General features: G+C 34.7%; 3 protein-coding genes across 3 annotated transcripts; 1 reads left to right on the top strand and 2 right to left on the bottom strand.

The window, feature by feature from the left end:
• Positions 1–4,063: 4,063 nt before the first annotated feature.
• On the top strand, positions 4,064–9,317 carry LOTGIDRAFT_92970 (hypothetical protein; the record flags this gene model as incomplete). Its single annotated transcript, XM_009048909.1, has 7 exons — positions 4,064–4,265; positions 4,981–5,124; positions 5,804–6,115; positions 6,521–7,168; positions 7,721–7,900; positions 8,198–8,323; positions 9,226–9,317. Coding segments are annotated over 7 exons (1,704 nt in total), but the record flags the coding sequence as incomplete, so codon positions are not given.
• A 1,624-nt stretch (positions 9,318–10,941) lies between these two features.
• On the bottom strand, positions 10,942–14,168 carry LOTGIDRAFT_157135 (hypothetical protein; the record flags this gene model as incomplete). Its single annotated transcript, XM_009048908.1, has 5 exons — positions 10,942–11,210; positions 11,271–11,366; positions 11,792–11,864; positions 12,437–13,734; positions 14,105–14,168. 5 exons carry the CDS (start codon positions 14,166–14,168, stop codon positions 10,942–10,944), a joined length of 1,800 nt encoding a protein of 599 aa, XP_009047156.1.
• A 4,805-nt stretch (positions 14,169–18,973) lies between these two features.
• LOTGIDRAFT_157134 (hypothetical protein) lies at positions 18,974–19,643 on the bottom strand (the record flags this gene model as incomplete). The annotated part of the gene is made up of 2 exons (XM_009048907.1): positions 18,974–19,291; positions 19,593–19,643. The coding sequence occupies 2 exons, from the start codon at positions 19,641–19,643 to the stop codon at positions 18,974–18,976; spliced, it is 369 nt and encodes a 122-aa protein (XP_009047155.1).
• Positions 19,644–20,785: the final 1,142 nt, after the last annotated feature.

Raw genomic sequence — 20,785 nt, 5'->3', positions numbered from 1 at the left:
TGTCTTAGTGTAGACATTCAACTAAAAGGTATAGCTGGTGAGTATATTTTCTGATGTTTTAGTTTAACATAATTTATATTAATTTTAAGTGTTGCCGACAAACACCGGAAGATGAAATCAGCTGTTCTGGCTACACTAAACCTTGCATAAACCTAAAGACAAGTGCAGTTGTATTATTTATGCGGAAGATATTCTGTGTGAATATACCCGATGTAAAATGTTGAGGAATTCATAAGAACGACCGAGTGTTTGACTGTCGTGTAGTCCGGCTCTACGGTTTATTGAATTGTAGGCGAATCGGTTTGTGTTATTTATCACAAGGAGCCTTGTCTCTTGGACTCTGTTCATCTGATTCTGAAAACGTTTGGGAATAATAATTGCTAAAAGTTCTATATGGTTATATACTTTATATGTTAGGCCTAAAAGGAATTAGCCAATCACATGGGTCAATGAAGAAATATATTTTTAAATGAAAATTAACTGATGTAAATGATTACTAGAGAGGGTGTTATAAACAAGAAAAGTTAGACAATACGATCAAAATGTAACTACAGTGACGCCGAGTTTATCCGGTTGCCGATAATCCAGAAACCCCGATATCCGCACGCTTTTAACTGGGAATGGAATATTTTCTATGTAAAAGTAACCGTATTCCAAAGGGAATGTCAAGTCTTTTATAAAAACACGTTGTGTGACATTTTAACTGATACAAAAGAGGCTCGAATAGCGAAGGCATATCTTAGTTAGATATAAGATGCTTCATATGAGTATAACTTTGAGCTGCAAAATATGCTGAAGGTATATAAGAGGAGTTTTTTGTTCGGCATGGCTAAACAGGATTTGCATACATAATACACAAGTTACGAGAATTTAATTGAGAATAAAACTTAGTTATCTTATTTAGACTGAAGGCCGTATTAAGATATTAATATTTTTGCGTAGTCTACATTTTTTTGTATGAACAATATATATTTACATACATATGATTATTATAATAGGATCGGGGAACAAGCTTTCGCCAATAGAACCCTCTACTTTCATTGAAAGTATATAAAACGTAGAAAAGATAAATATTTAAAGAATAGAAATATATACATCATGCTATATATTATATATTATCTTATAAAGTAACGGATGGTGATCAGGTGTTTAGGTAGGATGTTTATGGACTGGTTTCATGCATCATGAAACAATTTACAACCAAGGAGGAAATTTTTGGTTATTCTAATCCATGGTCAAGCAGAAGTATCAGTATCCGATTTATAGTATTGAACCCAGCATGAAAGCATCGGATACTATTTGGTGTTTGCTTCACAGACTGAAAAGTTCAACATTTTTATGTGTCTGAATTAAAATTAGTTGCAACAGGATATTCATATCTAGTGATTTTATTCTGTCAATTATTAGAGTGGGCGTTTCTGCGGTGTCTTTAATCCTCCGCTGAAGGCGGACCGCCTCCGCCATCCCACCAGGTCATTTGAGGTTTGATATTCGTGAATTGAAAAGCACGTTTTTGTAATACAGGCTGCAATAAAAAGTTGAAATGTTTTTATTAAGTATGACGAAACGAAACAATAAATAAATATTGTTCTGTTTCAACATGCAAATGTTAGAAGCGAGTTTGAACGTGAATTAAAAAAATTTCTTTGTGAGTAGAGATAATGTCAGCGACTAAATTTTCGACTTTCTGTTGTTAAATCGTAAATAGGCCTAGTCATAGATCAGTAGGCTATATGACCTAAATTAAATTTCCTCGAATTTTAAGTATTGTAACGCTGCAATAGATTTTCTGCCTCTACGCTTGTCAAAAATTATCAGAAAAAGCTCCAGTGGCATAGGTTAGCGATAGTATGTTCCGGACTACTCTGACATTGAGGTAAGAGTTATCGTTTCTTAACTTAATTTCCGGTCATTGAAAAAAAAACATTTGCATGTTGAAAAAGAACAAGATTTATGTTTTGTTTAGTTTCGTCATTCGTAATTAAAACATTCCAACTATTTATTGCAGTCTGCATCAGAAAAAATGTGCTTATCAATTCGCGAATATCAAGTCTCAAATGACCTGGCGGGTTGGTGGAGGCGGTCCGCCTTTGACGGAGGATTAGAGACACCGGCGTTTCTTGACTATCAATCTTCAAATGCAGAAAAATCCGCCCTATTCATTTGTATGATATCAAAGTGGGACAATGAAATGCGTTAGTCATCAACCTTGAATAATTATCTTCATAAAGTTATTCAGAAAGGGTATACAAAGAAATCTGATATTTTGTAAGTCGGTCAAGGTCTGTTTTTGTGGTTATCTTAATAATGGGTTACGATTGTTTGCATTATTCCTTGAACTATTGGACCAGCAAATATTCTTGCAACGTAAGATAAGAACTATATAATTGATACACTGGAAGTTATTTTAAGGTGGGATTTCACAAGCAACCTTCTTTCAACTTTTTGGCTTTAGTCTTTTGGCCAAACACCAGATTTTAATGAAAGTGTGTTTTGGAATACAATGTTTTATTGCTTTTTCTGGACACCAGTAATGACAAACTTAACCAACACCTGAATTTGTGAAAACATAATTTGGATAAAAGTTACAATGTGTCATAGGAGATTTCTGACGATTCTTGAAGATGTTATTTCAATTTCATTTAGCACGATAACAACTTGCTAATAGGGGATAATAATCATCATAAACGAATTCTTTATGAAAATATATATTGTGACACTAAAAATAAGTTTGTTGGTGCCTTAAAAATGACAAATAGTACTTGGAATATGGTGGCCATTTCGAATTTGGTTCATGAAAAATTGCATCCTGTGAAAATGTGTTCGGAGGGCTCTCCCAAGCAGAAAAAAACAATAAAACATTGTAAGTACTGCAAAACATGCGTTTGTGTTCTGTCACTAGAGGAAGCCGAAGACAACTTGTAGAAAATCTAGAGAAATAGCATTGTCTGTATATTACAGAACAGGAAGACTACAGGATAAATACAGAAGGCCCAAGCCAATCAATCATCCATTTATCAAACTGTCTTATTTGTGTTTCTTCTGTCGTCTCTGCTCTTCCAGCATGCCATGCACAACATTTTCAACAATGTAGCCTTTTGTTTATTATAGTGACTAATTCCAAAATTTACCAAATTTCCAACCAAAATATCTTTCAATATGTTTCAACCTCCTTCCACCAGGGAGTGAACTTGTGTGAAGAAGTGTGAACATCACAGGTAGATTGCTAATGGTTGAAGGTTGAAAGATTGTGCGCATAAATAAGTTGCCAGTGTAAAACCCACCTTTAGAATATCATTAAACTGTTCAATAAAATAACATGACATTGAAATTTTTTTGCTTAATACATTGTTATTTAGGATAAATTTAGCAATGGATTTATGTTCGAAAAGAAAACTAATGTTATCTCAATTTGAATTTTTTATCGAAAAATTCGAGAGTTTGAGAGTGTTTCTTGACATTTAGGCACCATAGTGTAGCGTTGGTATAGTTCGAGCTTTCTCAAAATTTGTGAAAAGCTCTGGTATCAAAATTGAAAACCTTGCCAATAATTCTTTATTTTAATCTCTTTAGATGATTTAATATAGGTGAGAGACAAAAAGATATTATAGCACACCTTCATACAAAACTACGTATGGTTCACAACACACGAACGTAGTTCACAACCATTTTGAATCACTCCGTCGACTTAATTAGTCGAAATTTAGAAAATGCTTTAATATTTCAACTAAACCTTCAAATCGCAATGAAAGGTTTAGAAATAGCTTTAAATGTGACTTGAAAGCTTTGTTGAAACATTGTAAAAGTCGAAGATGTGATTTAAAATGGTTGTGAACTACGTTCGTGTGTGTTATTTCTACGTAAGAACTAGACGTAGTTTCGTATGGGGAGTGTGGTTCCAGATAATGTTTGATTGCCTTGTATATGTCAAATTAGAGATAATCAATTCATGTCAATAATTTCAGGTTAAGATGGTGTATTAAGAGAATATTGATTGATTCACATCATGTCGTCAGTAAAGAAAAATCGTAACCCTTCAGTAGAATCTGATGAGTATGATGACGATGATGATTATATACCAACACCGCCAGATGGAGGTTATGGCTGGATTATTGTTATCTGTTCATTTGTATCTAATATGATTGTTGACGGAATAGGTTATACTTTTGGAGTATTTTTGGTGGAATTTGTCGATGTCTTCAAGGCTCCAAAAAGCAAGATATCTCTAATTGGTTCATTATTATGTGGAATTTATCTATTTGCTGGTAAGTTATTACAGCTCTGACAACAATTCACAGTTTCTCAACAATATCTATCGATCCAACCATCGCGAGGGCTCGGCAATTTGCCCCTAATGGAAACACACGAAAGCTAGCTTTAAAATGGCCGAAAGCCGACCTTTTCCTTGGTGGAAACACAGTTATTGTTCATAATGATCTATGAATGAGAACTGTTTTTTTGACTCGCACAGAATATATTACAAAATCCTTACCACACAAACTGAATAGTATTGCCACAATTGATATTATGATTGTGGCCGATTATAGCTGCATATCATAACTAGGCTATATACTGATGGAGAGAATTTATGATCGCCAATTGGTTGGATACTTGTATTTTTAGTAAAATCCAAAACTTATAGGCAAAAACTCAACTTAGCTTGATCTTTGAGATATCTACAGTGTACCTTGATATCATCATATCTTTATTCCGATAATAAAGCTACCGGTATGTACGGTAAACGGTCCTTCAACAGATATGCAGACATTAAATACTCGTCATTATGTTACGTTACATTAAGATCAAATCACTGAATTGAACATGATTTCAAAATGCTATATCGACTGGCAACGATTATACTAGATTTTTCTACCTTTCAACAATAATTTCTATAGTCATATAAACTTTTTGTTGTCATTTACCTGTAGAATGTAGAAACTAATCAAAGCTTTTTAATTAAATGATATAATTATATTTCAGGTCCTATTGTTAGTGGTATGACCAACAGATATGGTTGTAAACCAGTTGCTGTAGTAGGAAGTTTTATATCTGCCACTGCTTTTGTGTTAAGTACATTTTCACCAAATGTTGAAGTTTTGACGCTGACTTATGGTGTCATTGGAGGTATGGCAATATTTTGTTTCTATTACATGTTGCTAAAATACAACCTGGATTTTTACTTTAGATTTTAAGTTGTACATGGGTTCATGGAAATAATACACGTCGTCACCATGTGTTCTTTTGGCGAAAAATATAATATTTCGTCATTTTTCAGTTTCATTACTGATCTGAATGTGATAGAATACTTTTTATACGCCTACAAATAGCAAAGAGCAAATATTGGCGTCTCGCATGTCCGTCAGTCCGTCCATAATTGCTCGTATTTCTTAAAAACTCTGTCAGGCACAATTTAGAAGGATTTAGACGAATCTTTATTATTTATTATCACCCAAGGACATCACCTATTGAAAATCAGAAAAATATCTCATATGAGGTGTTGTCCTTGTACTTGAAATGCTAGTTTACACTGAAGAACGCGCAATTTTTGACGGATTTTGAAACTCGGTTAAAGATATCGAAAAATATTCGATGGGTTATTGACCTTGTTCTTGAAAACGCCTTCAAATTTTTAGCTCGTAAACACTCTAGAAGGCACAATTCTTATCGAAACTTTGTGATATTGTTCACTATCACCCCAAAAAGTTAGAAAGAAGTGTATGACTGAATATTTCTTTCTGGTGATTGTTACCAAAGCTGCCAGTGGGCGTATATTACCTTACCTGCAGTTAATCTTTACTTTCAGGGTTTGGTTTTGGCATGATATATTTACCAGCTATTGTTAGTGTTGGTTATTACTTTGAATCAAAAAGAGCCTTGGCAACAGGAATTGCTGTATGTGGTTCGGGTGTTGGAACTTTTGTGTTGGCGCCTTTCTCCAAATTCTTGTTAGATCAGTATGATTGGCGCAATGCACTGTTGATTTTGGCTGGTATTATCTTACAAGCTGCTGTTTGTGGAATGTTGATGAGGCCACTAGAAGTCAGTAAACCCAAACCCACTCGACCACGGGCTAAAAATATGATTGATAGAATAAAGGAACAAACAAAATCAAAACGTTTTAGATCAGAATCAGAATGTAGTGGATACGCGTATCATGTCCGTGATGCCAATTCTATCCTAGAACGTGTAATGGAAGCCAAATTGTTGAGAGAAAAACGACTTGAGGAAGACGAATCAGAACTAGCATCTTTACCTAGTGCTATATTTGTGAAAGGAGTTGGTCGTCAAAATAGTAGAGATGCACGAGTACATAAATTATCGATGTCAGACCGAGGGGACATCACCAGCTCTCCGCGCAGTCCTAGTTTACCTAAAGTAGTAGTAGAAGAGAGCTATGTACATAAATCTGATAGCGCTACACATTTATCTATAGAAGCTGATTCTACTATAGAAGGGACTGTCACAACAGAACAATCTGAATATTTTACACCACCGACTTCACCACAAGATTCGAGCTCAGCCAGTTCACCACAACACGAACTTCCACCTATTGATAGTAAGGACACTAATAAAAGAAAAAGTGATCCAGAGGTCCAATATCCAGTCGTGAAAACAACCAAATTTAGCAATGGAAGCCTTCCCAACAACATGCATCATAAAATTCACGAATTTTCGCCTCTGTTAAGTGCTTCAGATCCTAAAAATATAATGTTAAAAGTTCAACCTAATGGTCTCCAGAACATTGTAGTCAACGATAAAAGGAGCAAATTAATAAACTCAAAAAATCTGCTTGCTCCCAAGGAGGACTATAAACGTCCTTTATATCGAAAAGATATATTTTACAGTGGAAGTGTTCTGAATATTCCACAATTTAAATCTCAACCTGATATGCGAAGTTACATTCAGAGTATTACAACAATTCCGACGGAAATAGAAAGAAAAGAAGAATCTCATTTTTGGCAATATCTTTGCATTCCCAACTCTGCGAAAGATACCCTTCGTGAAATGATGGATTTTTCATTATTTAGAGATGCGGGATTTATTCTGTTATGCACTGGAAACGTGTTTGTTTTCCTTGGATTTTATGTTCCTTTCGTTTACTTAGTTGATAAGGCTGTACTGAATGGAATAGATGAACATAAAGCAGCATTTTTAGTATCTGTTATCGGTAAGTTGTTGCATTTACCTTTATACATTAGTAAAATAACAGTTTCACGGGGTCTTTGAGTTATTGCCCTTGATATTGTTAAATACGTCCATAGCAGTTTAATTCGTTGGAAGATATAAGGAGAAATATCTGCTATCATAACATGACCGTTAAAATTAACTAAACCATTACAACGTATCTCGAAGCATTACAAGAAAACTAATAAAATTGAGCCTAACTCCCCTCTGCCTTCACATTCAAAATTATGTTGTTTAATAGGTAGGCACTTAACATGGGACTGAAGACAAATTTCTATGGTACCCGTAGAACTATTGTGGGCAATACACCGAGTGTTTTTTGTATAGCATACCAAAAGATAAAACACGTGCAGATGCGATAGTCGTATGCTAAGGTGCAAGGAGGATCTCTAAACTTTAAAAATATACGAGACGTAGTCCAGAAAACCGGTAAACATATGCACAACCAAGATCTTTATAGAATGAAGGGCGTGGGGTTTAAGATATCAAAACTTTATATTAATGTGGATGGATATTTTGTGTTTGTATTATTCAGGTATAACTAATTGTTTTGGAAGATTAGTCGCTGGTTGGTTAGCCGACAGACCTCGTGTCAGTAGTTTATTAGTTAACAATATCTCAGTGGCTATCACTGGTCTTATTACCATGTTATTCCCATTCTGTAATGATTATATTACTTTAAATGTAGCAGCTTCAATATTTGGAACATCACTTGGTAATCAAAATGTTTTACTAGTCTCTCACATATATCACTTCTATCACAAAAGACGTGGAAGCCTTAGAGAGTATACATAACAGTAGATCTTGTGATCTATTGAATGGTTGAAGTACGAAGTCGACAGGAAACTTGTCAAGTTATTCGAGGTCAAGAACTAACTACACTAAATCACATGACCATCAGGCGGTCAATTCGTAATATCCATTTTCGTAGGCAGAAAAGTCCGATATCGAGATATTTAGTGTCGAGTCTACAAATGCTTGGCTTCAAATATTCTTTGGGTTTTTCTTTCAGGTGCATTTATCTCACTGTCATCTATAATTATATGTGATTTACTGGGGATTGAAAAATTGACAAATGCATTTGGTTTATTGGCAATGTTCAGAGGCATGGCGGCGATGGCGGGCCCCCCTCTAGCAGGTAATGTATTCTTTTCTATGATTTGCCGATTCAGACATCTTTACCTGATTAAAGTAAAATTTACCAAGTGTCATATAGGAAAGCGTAAAATATGTATAGGCCATATTTATTAGTGAAATTTCATTCAAAAAATGACCCCGTGGAATATCACAATTCTGTTGTTGTATGAAGGCTATACATGTATATGAAAAGTAATATTTGTTGTTCAGTTTTCACACTTAGGTCGAGACTGTTTAAATGGGATAGTGAATGCAAACGTGCTATATAACATGAATGACAAATTGTAAGATTGGGGACTGGTTTTGTCATTACGTATTGTAGTTGCACGTGCATAACGTGCTTCATTTTCTTTTAAAGCACTGTTTCTTACATCATCTAACCACGATTTAAGTAGTACATATATATATACCAAAGTTCTTAATAGTAACGTATTTAAACATATGAATCCGTTAGAATAGGTTTGTTTAAATATGTTAATGAGTAAGACACGTGACATATATCGCGTGACCAAGAAAAAACGATAATACTTTTCTATCCAGTATTTTTCAAAAAGTATCAAAAATAAGGCTATCATGTTTTGACCTCATAACCATAGATAGATTATACAATATTTCACCAAATGTCAACTTTATAGATTGAACCACTTTGAAAAAGCAGCCTTTAAAAAATGTCTTGTCAAAAAATATAATTTCGAAAGTAATTACTATAGCACAGTTAGGCACTCCCCATCAGCAAACATCCTCACACCCACAACCTCGTTTATACAAGGTAAAGATCAAAGTAAATTCTCGATATCATATCGTAAGTTTCGTTAGAATTGCATGTATCTCACACATACACCCTTACATACATACATGTTAAAATTTATATGATTATTTGAATATATTTTTTTATTATTTTAGGGTATATTTATGATACAACTAGCAGCTACGACATATCTTTTTACACTGGTGGTGCATTATGTTCAATCGGGGCCATATTACATTTCTTGTTGCATTGTCCCTGTTTTCGTACAAATAAATCCCATATGATTCAGGAAGTTATCGTTCCGTTGAATGAAGAATCTGAACGACCAGAAACAATAACATTAGAATCTTTAAAGAATGGACATAAGTGTTAATATCAAGAGAAATCCAGATATTTTTTATAATGATGGCTGTGATTTCTACATTCGTGTCTTTCAATGACAATAATAGTGTAAAAACTTGGGTGAAGGAGCTAGTTGTTTAATAATGTCTTGCTATAAATATTGTGACAAGCAATTTTTTAGTTCAATTTTAAAATCCTCATTTATTATCAATCATACACAAAATTCGTGTTTATTTGTTTACAGAAGAGTATATTTATGTGTACAATAATAAAATAATTTCACTGAATGCATCAATTGTAAAGCGATATAGTTCAGTTTTAATATTCCTAGTTTATATTATATATTATATAATACTTTCAGTACAATTTGTTTTAAATCAACCACTATATTTGATCGTTAAATAATCCTTTCATGCACCAATCATAATCTTGTTTATTGTCATGTTACTATGCCTTTGAATTATGAAAATATATGATTTTTAGGTTTGTTTTCCTTTATGTAGAATTATATCTGTAATGTTGCCTGAAAAAGCCCTGTCACTATCAAACGCAGAATATATTAGAAAATATAAGAACGTCAATCATAGCTTTAGAATAAGATAGTCTTGCGAATCAAGGTAACAAACGCCCACTAGTACAAATCATATTTGTAGCCTGTAGAGTGAGAAAGAGCTAAGAGTGAACGGATGGACAGCAATATGTTTCCATACTACGTGTGGGTATGAGTATCAAAAGAATCCATAAAGGATTCTACCACGAGACTGATTCCTCTTTACGAAAATTATATATTTCAAGATATTGTACCCGGTACATTTTTGCACGCTGCCACTTTCAAGAAGACCCGTTCGGAATTCAACTTCTTCATATGATTGATAGACAATTAAAAATGTCGTGCGTTTGAGATCAAGATTTGTGTCAAATGTTAGAAAAGCATATTGTAAGAAGGGAGATAATGTTAATGTATCCAGACCACAATCAATTATCAATATCAAAAAGGAAAAAACTCTCACTTTCCCCGCACCTAATTGAGATGATGAAGACGTGTACAACGGGAATCGGCTTTTTCCTTCGAACATCTAGACGCTTTTTCCATTTCATCCCTTCCGACCTGCATTACTGACAGTATTGAAAAGTCCGAAGGTATTATCTTGACCTATGCCGGGATGGAACCGTGGACCTTAGCGAGCAAAATACTGGTCCAAAGCGGCTACCTTATTTAAAAAAAGAGACAACATTCGAATATATGTGCATTTTATTCATATTGCTGAAAGGAAAAACTAAAATTGCCGTAGTTCGCTTTACAGTGAATTGTTTGGATATATATGAGAAGAATATAATTATAATGTACTCATTAATTTTTTTATTTATTAAGGTCTTCCGTTTTTACTTTCTTTCTCTTAATTTACTAAATATTAGCACCACTATAATTTAACATAACTTTAACTCAGTGCCAATGGATTTTATTCAGTAGCCACTTGTTACTTTCAATCACCCTTATCTCTGCAACAGGTCGCACTAGTACCATCCATTCAGGATGGTGGCGGTGCAGAACAGGACTCTTCATTTTCTGAAGATTTATAAAACGCCGAACCAGGTGTTTCATAAACTTCACAATAATGTGGAGTGTACAAAAGTGTACACGTATTAGTTTCAGTACAGCTGACCAAGTCACATGATGTTTTCTTACATTTGTTTATGGCAACGGCTCTGCTGGTGTCAGTGAAAACTACGTTGGTGGATGGATCAAATGATTTTGCTTGTCGGTTGTTGGTTGCTTCATAACTTTTGACATTTAAATCTACAAATATTTTTTTCATAATACAAGTAAACAATATTAAACTAACCTTGGAAGACTTACCTGGACTTGGACTTAATTGGATCGATTGGGACTCCTCCTCCGCGAATTTTTTAACATATGCTACCCTGTAAACCCCTATGTAAGTTAATTTAGTGTCTGGTAATGGAATATTCAAAGATTTTCAGTCTTAAGTTAATGCTATTTCAGTTTTCACTCATTTATATATTGCTGGTTGTTTAGTTTGATTATAATTGTAAAACTTTAGGGGCACGGGTACATGTACTTGGTTTAACCAGTCCATATGGTAGTCGGCAAATCTGGTCCTACAACTTATATGCGTGATATACGGATGTGATTTCGTCACGGTCAAGGCCAGGTCTATTTGGGATTTTGTTTTTGAGAATTTTGAAAATGACAAAAGTAAAATTTGTCATAAGACCCGAATTCAGAGTTCACTTGTTTGTTCTCGCGCTTATTTCGCGTTAAGTCACATTTCATTGTGTGTGTAATTTTTGTGGCATGCCGCTGCGGAAATTACAGTTTGACCCTTAAGCATGTATAGAATGATGTTATGTACTTACTTGAATTGTATGTTATATTTATAGCAGTAACGTGATCATCAGAATCTGCATCCCAAAATAGAAAATCTGGTCCCTGAAATTAAACGAGAAGTAAATGGTTCATGTCGTACTTTCTCATGTGAATCTCACAGTGTGCGATGACAAATATTTCCATGTTTTTGCATGCGATAGCTTACTCTTTTTCTATTCCCAACTGTTGAGAATCTTTAGCGTGCAGAGCCTGTTAATATTGGTTCTAGGTTAGTGTTAGTGATTTAAAAAGATCAGTGGAAAAACTCATCAGAACTGACCATAGATGTGATATTCAAATGCATAATGAATTTTGTTTTCTTACTAAGATCTTCAATATATTTTTGGTAAATAAAGATCTAGTTAACATTTCTGACAGCTGCAAGCTATCTTAAATTATTTTATGATTGAGATTATTGCCCGAAGCTGATCCCACTTCATCCCCCTCACACCCACCTCTGACTATTCTGTGGCATCTACTCGGCCCGTCCGCCTAACATTTTATAGACAAACCACTATGATAAAACGGAATGGAATCTTTCGAGCAGAATGCCAATTAATAAACTTTTCTGCGAAATATTCTTAGACGAAAAGTACAAGTGCTTATGGAACAGACAGGTGTAATCGACAACTTACCTGTTGATATGGTATTAGGGTATATCCATAAGATCTCCAGTCGTTTTTCCTCGCTTCAAAATAACATATAAATTTACCCCCTGATGTATGGCGAACCCAATGAGCATCGAAAGAAGATGCACTAACTGGTACGGAGTATGCGGAATAGGTTTCTCCATCAACATCAATGTCTTGATGGAAATGAGATGTGATTCCTGAGTTCTTAACTCGAATTCCACCAGCATCAGAAGCCTTCACAATAACGTTCACGTAATTGTGCTCAAAAGCGGTGTACAGATTCAAACCATAATAATCGGGCACACCAAACCACGCTACATTTCCCGCTTTCTCTAACGGTGTCAAAACAAAATACGAAGGTTTCCCACCAACTATTCCCCCAGTTTGCGTGAACAGTCCGACCATAATTTCTTGGTTAGAACGAATAAGTTGGAGTTCGCAGTTGAAGTCGTAATCATAAACGTCATTGAAAGGAATCGAAACGGCGAATCCTGTCGTGTCGGTTATGTTCGATATTGTTACATCTGTAACATCTGTGATGTTCCTGACAGCCAATATTCGTAACGAGCAGGTATAGTTCGTGTGAATTAGAGGCGCTGCAATGTAATCTCTACCCAATTCTTGTATTGGTGGCATGGATTCTTCCACGTGTCCACTCACTAATGTTTCGCCAATCGGAACTTTGGTTTCATAGTCTCCAGCCACAACTGCAACCGGTTTATCCGACACGACGTAAGAACCGGTTAAATCTTTTTTATTCGTTACTATCCTCATGGTTTGAAAATCTTTCAAGGTATCGTTAATCCAATCGCCAGTGGTGTAGGTCGTACCGCCGTAATTAACAGAGATTGGGCGTACCAGAGGAAGTCGCACGCTGACTTTTGTACCAGTAAAAGCCGCCATGATGGCGAACTCCGGTTTGGTAGAAATGTTCGGGTTTGCAGTCATTATCAAATATTCTATTCCCAGTTCTTTCAGTTCCCGAAACTGGCTTCCTCCAATCAGACCACCATTTTTATTCACGGCCACAACTGAAATTGGGTTATTAGATTGTACCAAGCAGCCATTGAAACTTTTGCCGGTAGAGGCCGACATTCGAGTAGCGGTAGTTGGCGAATCGTGACTCGTTTTATAACCATTCATTGTCAATGATTCATAAATTCGATATCTAGTGTACGGGCATTCCAAAAGAGTATTCGCCCTACTTGAGCGTCCATTTGCTGAAAAAATTTCACATCCATAGTTCCCTGGTATGCCAATCCAAAACACTGGATAATTCCATTTGGCCTTGTTAGGACAAACTGTCAAGAAACAGAAAGAAACAGTATAACGAACGTTAATTGCACATAAGGCATCAGAGAACTTTTTTTTACATAAAAGACGCTCCCTGGGAGGCTTGCGCCATTCAACCGCGACATTTGTACCCTCATAAAGTCAGTGTCCCGTATTTGTACCCCAAGTATCGGTAGGTTTTATATTGTACTGTTGATTTTTAAAGCAATACAATACTGTCGATGTACAATATTTCTTGTAGTTAAAAATACAGAGTTGCTTTTTTTTGTTTGTTTTTTTTTAAAAATGGGCACCAATAAAATTTGTTTGTTTATATAGAATTGGCCAGCTTTGATGTCATTAAAGTACAAAAAAATATAATAATATTGTAAAACTTACGTGCTGCCGACGAAAAGCTTATTAAAGCCATTACACAAAGCTTACAGTCAACAATAATCGTCATTTTGATTGATTACCTAAAAACATATTAATTTTTCAATGTGTATCTTCTAAAAAAAAAGTATTAATCAAATTGACGACAAATGATCATTCGCGCTGTTTATGTTTTTGATATCTAGTGTACGGGCATTCCAAAAGAGTATTCACCCTAGTTGAGCGCTGAAAAAAATTCACATCCTTAGTTCCGTGGTATGCCCCTCCGAAACATTGGATAATTCCATGTGGCTTTGTCAGAACAAACTGTCAAGAAACAGAAAACAGTATTACGAACGTCAATTGCTCAAACGACTCATTTTGTGAAAGAAAAATGTATCCTTGTGAAAAAAAAACTCCTACCTTCCTACATTATAATATCGTACAATATTAGATCTGATTGCTGATAACTCCCACCACTTTTTATACTGTAATTAAAGCTACTTTATAAAAGAAAGAATATATATGAAAAGATGGTACACAGTGGTAAAGATCTTCACAATGCCAAGCTTTTACGAACCTCGTTTTATACCTTGCCTGCATTTGCCACATTTTAAATTACAAATTGTTTAGTGGAAATTTGCATTTTTGCAATGTAATAATTTTGAAGGAATATTCTTTCAAATTCCATAAGATTCGGGATTAAAGACCTTTATTTACCACTTAGCCCTTTAAATGGAGTTAGAAAATATGTTGCCGGTAGCGGACTGCGACCATTTGCGATCATACATGCATATAACATTCTACATGATGGCGTTGATTGACATCTCAAATTTTGTTGTTGTTGTTGTTTTTTTACCCCCTTTTTTACTTCAAATTTTTCTTATTCCAAATGACCCCCCCCCCCCCCCTTTCATCTCTTATTATGATTTACATTATCCACAATTCCTTTGAACATCCGTCGGTCACTTTTTTTAGTTTTAGCTTAATTATTTGTAATCACCTTTATCTTATTTAGTAAATTGGTAATCATTACTCAATATGACTAATCCTTTCTTTCTCAAATTAATCACTTTGTTGCTCAATCACTTGTTTACTATATATTCTCATTGCTCTGGTTTTTTTTCGTATCATTGCATGATAAAATCTAAAGTATCTTTGACGAAACGTCACAAGCTATTTATTAAAGTAATTAATTAAAAAATTGTGTCTTGTTAAGTTATTACACAATTACTAAATGCCACTTAAGGAGGTTACTAAAAAAAATTCAATCTCAACAAGCAGCCGACCTATAACCGCAACCAAATTGCGTTCTAATGGTTTAGCAGCGTTTGAGCCACTCAGGTACTGCGCTTTTAAACCGCTTTTGAACATGTACAAAATAAACGAATAGTGGCGACAATTATACGATGTCTTACACGCAAGGTTGAACTGGGACATGAATTGAATGAAATTTGCATAATCAAAATATTATTGAAACTGTCAAATGACCATATTCATATATATTGTTCAAGATTTAAATAATATATAAGATTGATTCCTTAGAGAATACAGTTTTATATCCGTGTTAATCTAAGAAATTATTAATACATCATTTTATGAATGGAACTGTTCACTTATATCGCAGTAATAAACAGGGAGTGGTGTTAGTGGGTGTACAGAAAAATGGTTTACAACCGCAATTGTGCTCCGGCTTTATTTTTAACAATTTTAAAAATACCGTTTTAAACGTTTTTGCTTCCAGTTTCATGTCAGAATGCATCAAAGCAGTGAGTGTCAGCGAACGTATAGGAGTGTATAAGATTGTCCAGCCATCTGCGACGTGTGACCGTATACAAATGTAGATTCAAATGAACTAAGAAATTTTTGGAAAAATATATATCGGCTGGCCCAGAAAAAAGTCTATGATTATAGAAGCGTATTAAGGACATTCATTTTTTTTTTTTGAATTTTCAAGTTAGTATGTTGAATTTTCAAGCTAGTAACTTGAATTTTCAAGTTAGTAACTTGAATTGTCATGTTAGTAACTTGAATTTTCAAGTTAGTATGTTGAATTTTCAAGTTAGTGTGTTGAATTTTCAAGTTGGTAACTTGAATTTTCAAGTTAGTAACTTGAATTTTCACGTTACTAACTAGAATTTTCAAGTTACTAACTAGAATTTTCAAGTTACTAACTAGAATTTTCAAGTTACTAACTAGAATTTTCAAGTTACTAACTTGAATTGTCAAGTAAATATGTTGCATTTTCAAGCTAGTATGTTGAATTTTCAAGTTAGAATGTTGAAAATTCAAATAACTTGTAATATAAGAACAGTGTTCTTTGTAATGTGAATGTTCTTTGCAACACGAGCGTTCATGTTTGTAAGGGTGACAAAAAATATGGATCAAGAACAAATTATAAGAACTTATTTCTCATTGGGATTATTAAATAAGGAGATGCTCATCTTTTTGGCTCATGAGTATGGAATAATTATAAGTCAAATAACTTTGAAAAGGTTAACATCTAAGTACAGCTTGTACCAAACAAAACACCATTCAGACATTTTAGATGTTGCTGTTTACCTACATGAGCTTTGTAATAGCTCTGCTAGCCAGCATGGATACAGGTGGATGTGCCGTTAATTGCGCAAAGAAGGCTTTAACACAACTCATGAAACTGTTCTTCTTTTGCTTGGTCTAATTGATCCTGATGGTGTTAATGCAAGGAAAAGTAGAAAAACTACGCCGTCGCCAGTACCGGTCACTAGGCCCCAATAGTATATGGCATATAGATGGATATGACAATCTGAAACCCTTTGGAATATGTATCCATGGCTACATTGATGGATTTTCACGTAATGTAATTTGGCTGGAAGCCTGGTCGACTAATAATGACCCTAGAGTTATTGGTGAATATTTGATAGATGCTGTAAAAAAAAGTAAATGGATGTCCTGAACGGATTAGGTCTAATGAGAGGACAGAAAATAGAATCATTTGAACAGTTTCAGTATTTGTTTAGAACGGAACAAGTACATTAAACCAAAGAATTGAAAGCTGGTGGGGCATACTGAGGAAAGAGTGTCTAGACTATTGAATTCAGCATTTCAAAAGTTTAAAAGATGATGGGTATTTTACAGGCGATTACCTAGATAAAAACCTAATTCTTTTCTGTTACTTCGATGCTATTTAGGTATGCATTTATTTAAAAATACATAACATTACATAACATTTTAGTTCCTTTGAAATCAACAGCAGGTCACAGACTTACGTTCGCCTGAAACGAATCTCTGAGAGATTTGCCCTAATTGTCCTAATATGGCTAATTACTAGGGTGTCGAGTGCGAGGCAGATAATGCTTACCCTCTTCATTAACATTATCCCTTAGGGGCGTCCATATGGGAGGGTTGACCCCAACCCCCTCAGTAAGCCCCACTGAGTGTGTTTGTCGGGAAGTTCATGTCGGGTCATTGTTCATTGGTCATCACTTCTGTCTCAGATATACTTCAGCATGTAGGAAATTTACTTTTTCTCCGGACACCCTGCCAAATATGCTTGTCGTGAAAATTCCTGTAGGGAAATTTCGTTGGTCATCACTTTTCTCTCAGATATATATATATATAAGATTGTTTATTTGTAGATATTTTTATTTTACTCAAAGTGTAATAATATGTTTTCAGAAAGAAATCAACCAAGTGAAATATGTGATTCATACATAAGGCGCGAATTAAGGCGTGAACTATAAGCATATTTTGTGTTTCTTGCTTTTATGGGTTAATGACCTTTTTGTGCATCTAATTAAAGATATTAGTAGTGGTTTGTTTGTATTTTCATAATAAACATTTTTCGGAAGCTATACCTTGACCAACCATGAGCAACGGTTCTCTTCCCTATGGTAATCTTAGCAACAGTCCTCTACCCTACCCTAATCCTAATCACTCTTCTTAATCCTAGCAACAGACCTTCATGCCCTAACCCGAGAAACATTTTACCTCTCTACCCTAACCCAAGCAGAAGCACATTAGTATATCCTAGCAACAATCCTCACCCTACCCAAACACATGCAACAGTCTTCCCTACCCAAAAAATAATCATTCCTATATTTTTCAAGAACGAGGGCAATAACTCATACTAAATATTTTTCTGATTTTCAATAGGGTCTAACCTTGGTTGATAACAAACACTCATGCCAAGTTTCGTCAAAATCCGTCAAGAATTATCCCTTCTATAGTTTTTACAAACTAAAAATTGAACGCGTTTTCAAGAACAAGGGCAATAATTCATACGATTACGAACACTCACATCAAGTATCGTCAAAATCCGTCAAGAATTGTGCCTTCTAGAGTGTTTACGAGCTAAAAATTGAACGCGTTTTCAAGAACAAGGGCAATAACTTATACTAAATATTTTTCGATTATTCTGATTTTCAGTAGGGTTCATCCTTGGGTGATTATGAACATTCATACCCAGTTTTGTCAAAATCCGTCAAGAATTGTGCCTTGTAGAGTGTTTACGAGCAATTGTGGACGGACGGACGGACGGACGGACGGACATGGGTGACGGCAATATTCACCCCCCATTTCATGTGGGCGTATAAAAATCATTCAATTTGTAGCTCATAAAATCTTTCTTCTTCATTTTGTTCAGTTTCACCCTTTTGTTTTTGTTGCAGATGCTTTACTTTTCCTCTTACTACACTTCTTTGGTTCTATTGATGTTGGATATTTGTGCCGCAAAGCCAAATAAAATCTTAAATTAGCCAATTTAGTTAATTCACTTACTCGATCAACTGTGACATTTTTATCAAGTGGGATGTACTGGAAATTTATTATGTCAAATGCATAATCTTTAGCATCTCCAAATTCTGGTGATTTTCCGTTTGGGAAAACAGTTCTGTTGCTGATTTTATTATGTCCGCTTTATGGCGAGCTCACAGACAAATTTCCCCCACCATTTTTCGTTCTCACTGTATGGAAACGTTGTTCGTCTTCGTCGTATATCATAATTCCCATGCCAACTGTTTTTTCTGGCTTAAGTGCTTGAAAAGACTTTTTCTGATTTTGATCTGAAACAAATTTTAATTTTATTCTCAAAGTTTCAAATATACTCTGCTTCTTTATTTTTTGTTTATCATTCTCTTTATGAAAGAATTGTTTTAATGCAAGTATGTCACCATAAACTGGTATAAATTTGGTTAATTCTTCATCCGTCATTATCTTGACGCAATCGTCGTCAATCTGAAAGATAAGTGCAGAAACGAGTAAGTGAGGGTAATATAGGTGACATACCAATTTTCATACTTAAATGAATGATAAAAAATTATAGGGGATCGTGTTGCAGGGGTTGTTTCACATAGTTCCATCGTTATGCATTACTCTGGAGGCTAACTTAACTCTTCGGAAACCATATTTATAACTTTTCTCCAAACACAAATCGATTACGGGAATGTTCAAGCCAAAATATGATATTTAAGGGCTGGGGTTCTGCATACAAATAAAGCTTTGATATATAGTGGATAGTAAATAGTTTAATCTCTACCTTTTCATCTCTCAAAATATCAACTCTTCTGGCTGCCAGAAACTCTTCCATCTTGCAAATTGGTGTTTATACACCACACAACTTCTTTCCCTAAAACTAACTTGAAAATTCAAGTTACTAACTTGAAAATTCAAGATACTAGCTTGAAAATTCAAGATACTAACTTAAAAAGTCATTGAAAATTCAAGTTACTAACTTGAAAGTTACGAACTTGAAAATTCAAGTTACTAACTTGAAAATTCAACATACTAACTTGAAAATTCATAAAAAAAATAAAAAACGAATGGCCCTAATACGCTTCCGTAGTGCCGTGCCAGATTAAATTACAGTAGTAAATAAAAGAACGAATACACGAGGTAAACAAAGCGAACGAAGACTTTATCTGTCTATTGTGTGGACTCTCCCATATCGGAAACCATCCGTCACATCTATCTTCTTTTAATAGCTTGTCATCTTGAGGATTTTATTATTTTAGTCCAAGATTTAATAATATATAAGATTGATTCCTTAGAGAATACAGTTTTTATATCCGTATCAATCTAAGAAATTATTAATACATCATTTGATGAATGGAACTGTTCACTTATATCACAGTAATAAACAGGGAGTGGTGTTAGTGGGTGTACAGAAAAATGGTTTACAACCCCAATTGTGCCCTTCCTTTATTTTAAACAAATTTAAAGATAGCTTGCGAGGCAAGGTAACATACCAGCTGTCAGAAATGATAAAGTCTGTAGTGGTTTAATATGTGAAACCAATCATCCGATTATTACTAATTTCAAGCTATAAGGAGATCTATTGAGTTCCATCAAGATCGGATAAAAAAAAATGTAGTCTCTATCAGGCCTAAAAGCCAAACTAGACGCATTGAACTAATTCAAGAGAAATAACTCCAAAACAGTTCATCCGATTGTTACCGATTTCGAACTTGACTGAGATCTTGTCCATATATACATACATACCAAGTTCCATCGTGATCAGATAAACCATGCTGCCTCTTTTGTGCTTAAATAGTCAAAGGCAGTAACTCCAAAACCGATTCTAGATCTCATCAATATATTTTCAAGTTTCATCAAGATCGGATAAAAACTGTCAAGGGCAATAACCCTGAAATCGGTCATCCAATTATTACCAATTCGAACATGATCGAAATATCACCATTATATACATGCCTACTAAGTTTCATCAAAATG

Source organism: Lottia gigantea (assembly GCF_000327385.1).
Source record: "Lottia gigantea unplaced genomic scaffold LOTGIsca_13, whole genome shotgun sequence".
Lineage (NCBI taxonomy): Eukaryota > Metazoa > Mollusca > Gastropoda > Lottiidae > Lottia > Lottia gigantea.
This window is presented reverse-complemented; position numbering and strand designations above follow the sequence as displayed.